This window comes from Nicotiana attenuata, unplaced genomic scaffold (assembly GCF_001879085.1).
Source record: "Nicotiana attenuata strain UT unplaced genomic scaffold, NIATTr2, whole genome shotgun sequence".
Taxonomy (NCBI): domain Eukaryota; kingdom Viridiplantae; phylum Streptophyta; class Magnoliopsida; order Solanales; family Solanaceae; genus Nicotiana; species Nicotiana attenuata.
The window spans coordinates 54,574-56,295 of record NW_017670409.1 but is presented as its reverse complement, the minus strand read 5'-3'; the positions used below and the strand labels follow the sequence as shown (position 1 = coordinate 56,295).

At 32.8% G+C, this 1,722-nt stretch overlaps 1 protein-coding gene across 1 annotated transcript; it reads right to left on the bottom strand.

Moving 5' to 3' along the window:
• Positions 1-444: 444 nt before the first annotated feature.
• Positions 445-1,122, bottom strand: LOC109239023. Its single transcript, XM_019405528.1, has one exon. The coding sequence runs from the start codon at positions 1,120-1,122 to the stop codon at positions 445-447; it is 678 nt and encodes a 225-aa protein (XP_019261073.1).
• Positions 1,123-1,722: the final 600 nt, after the last annotated feature.

Sequence of the window (1,722 nt, the reverse complement as noted above, 5' to 3'; positions counted from 1 at the left end):
CCGGGTTAACAGAATTCCTTACCTAGTTTTTCTGGTTTCGCAGACTTTAAACGAAGTCAAATTTTCCTCGATTTGGGATTTAAAATAAACCGATGACTTGGGACACCATAATATTATTCCAAGTGGCGACTCTGAAATTAAATAAATTATCTCATTTCGATTAATGTCACTTTAATTGAAAAAACTCCCTATCCCCATGCGGAAAAAAAAGGAGGCGTGACAGCTCTGATGCGAACCTTTATTTACTACATATTGTTCAACCAGCATTGCTTGGTAACGCAACTAACGTAGTTTTAATGTACATATGAGGAAAAAATGTAAAGAGTAGCTGAATTTCCAGTCCAACTCAACAAATAGAAGATTTACAAATCAACAAAAGAATTTTCAAACAAAATAAAAAAATCAAAACTAATGGAAGAAAAAGAATGCACAAAAGAATATATACTAGCTGCTCTTTTGGCCATGTTTCCTAGCAAGCAATTTATCTGTAGTTGGTCCTTCATTTATAGTAACTCTTTTTGCACTCAACTTTCTTACATATTCCTTCTTCCTTTTTGGCCTTCTTGTGCTTGATCTTATCATGGGAATTAAGTACCATCCAATTGACGTACACAATATCGCAAAAGACCTTCCATAAATAGCTAGAAAAACCAATATCAATATTATAGCCAATGGCAAATAATAAGCTGGCTTCTTAAAATTTGCCAACTTCAAATTCCTAAAAAATTTCTTCTTCAATATCCTTCTCTTTGATTCCACTTTTCGTTCTTGAATTTCACTTGAGGCCTCGTGAGTAGTCTGCTTATCAACAAATTCCGACTTCTTCTTGATCATTTGCTTATCATCATCTGTGTCGTCACTTGATGTTTGGTTTTTATCCTTCAACTTGACAACAATAGGTTTGACTGAATCTGAATTCGAGAAAACAAAACGAACGAATGAGATATCATCAGATCCCATTTGGGTATAAATCTTTTGTTTCTTGTCTTCAAGATTGGCTAAGAGTGCAGAAAATTTGTCTAGGCCACGGTCTGCATAAGGATTATATTTGCTGTCTTTGGTTCTTGATAATGAAGTTCTCTTTGATCTTTTAGGAGTTGAACAAGGGCTTAATGTTTCCATATCATCATCTTCTTCTTTATGATGAAAGTTTCCACAAATACAAGAATTGAACATTTAGGGGGGAAATCAGAAAAAATACTAAGGGATTACAGAGAGATTAGATGATGTTGTTTAATTTGGACTGACTTTAATGTTGAGTTGAGATTTTAAGGAAATAGAGAGGGTGGCGTAAGCTTATTTAAAGAGTTCGTTTGGAAGACTAGATGCAAGAGAAAATAGAATAGTCAAATCAAAAGAAGAGGGCTTGAACTTCTTCTTTTTTCTTTTATATTTTAATGTGGAATATAAATATTTCTTAGAATCTTCTTTGAGGATATTTCCTTTCGACTTCAAATTCTAGGAAAAAAGGCCACTGTAGCACGTTGAGTTAATTTAGTAATATATTTCTGCCAGTTAGAACATAGTAAATAACTTGGAGGAAGGGCTTGAAATTTGAATGGGTCAAAACTCAAAACTCTACCATTTTTGAGATGTAATCTAATTAACAAGATGAATATTTTAATTAGTGATATGGCAAAGATATATTGTGACTTATGATATTGTAAATAGAAAATTACACAATTGAGATGTTTTTATTGTGAGTAAATTTCATAGGTGGTC

What these genes read in the sequence shown, in the direction of transcription:
- LOC109239023 (XM_019405528.1), bottom strand. Translation starts at nt 1,122, where the DNA reads ATGGAAACATTAAGCCCTTGTTCAACTCCTAAAAGATCAAAGAGAACT.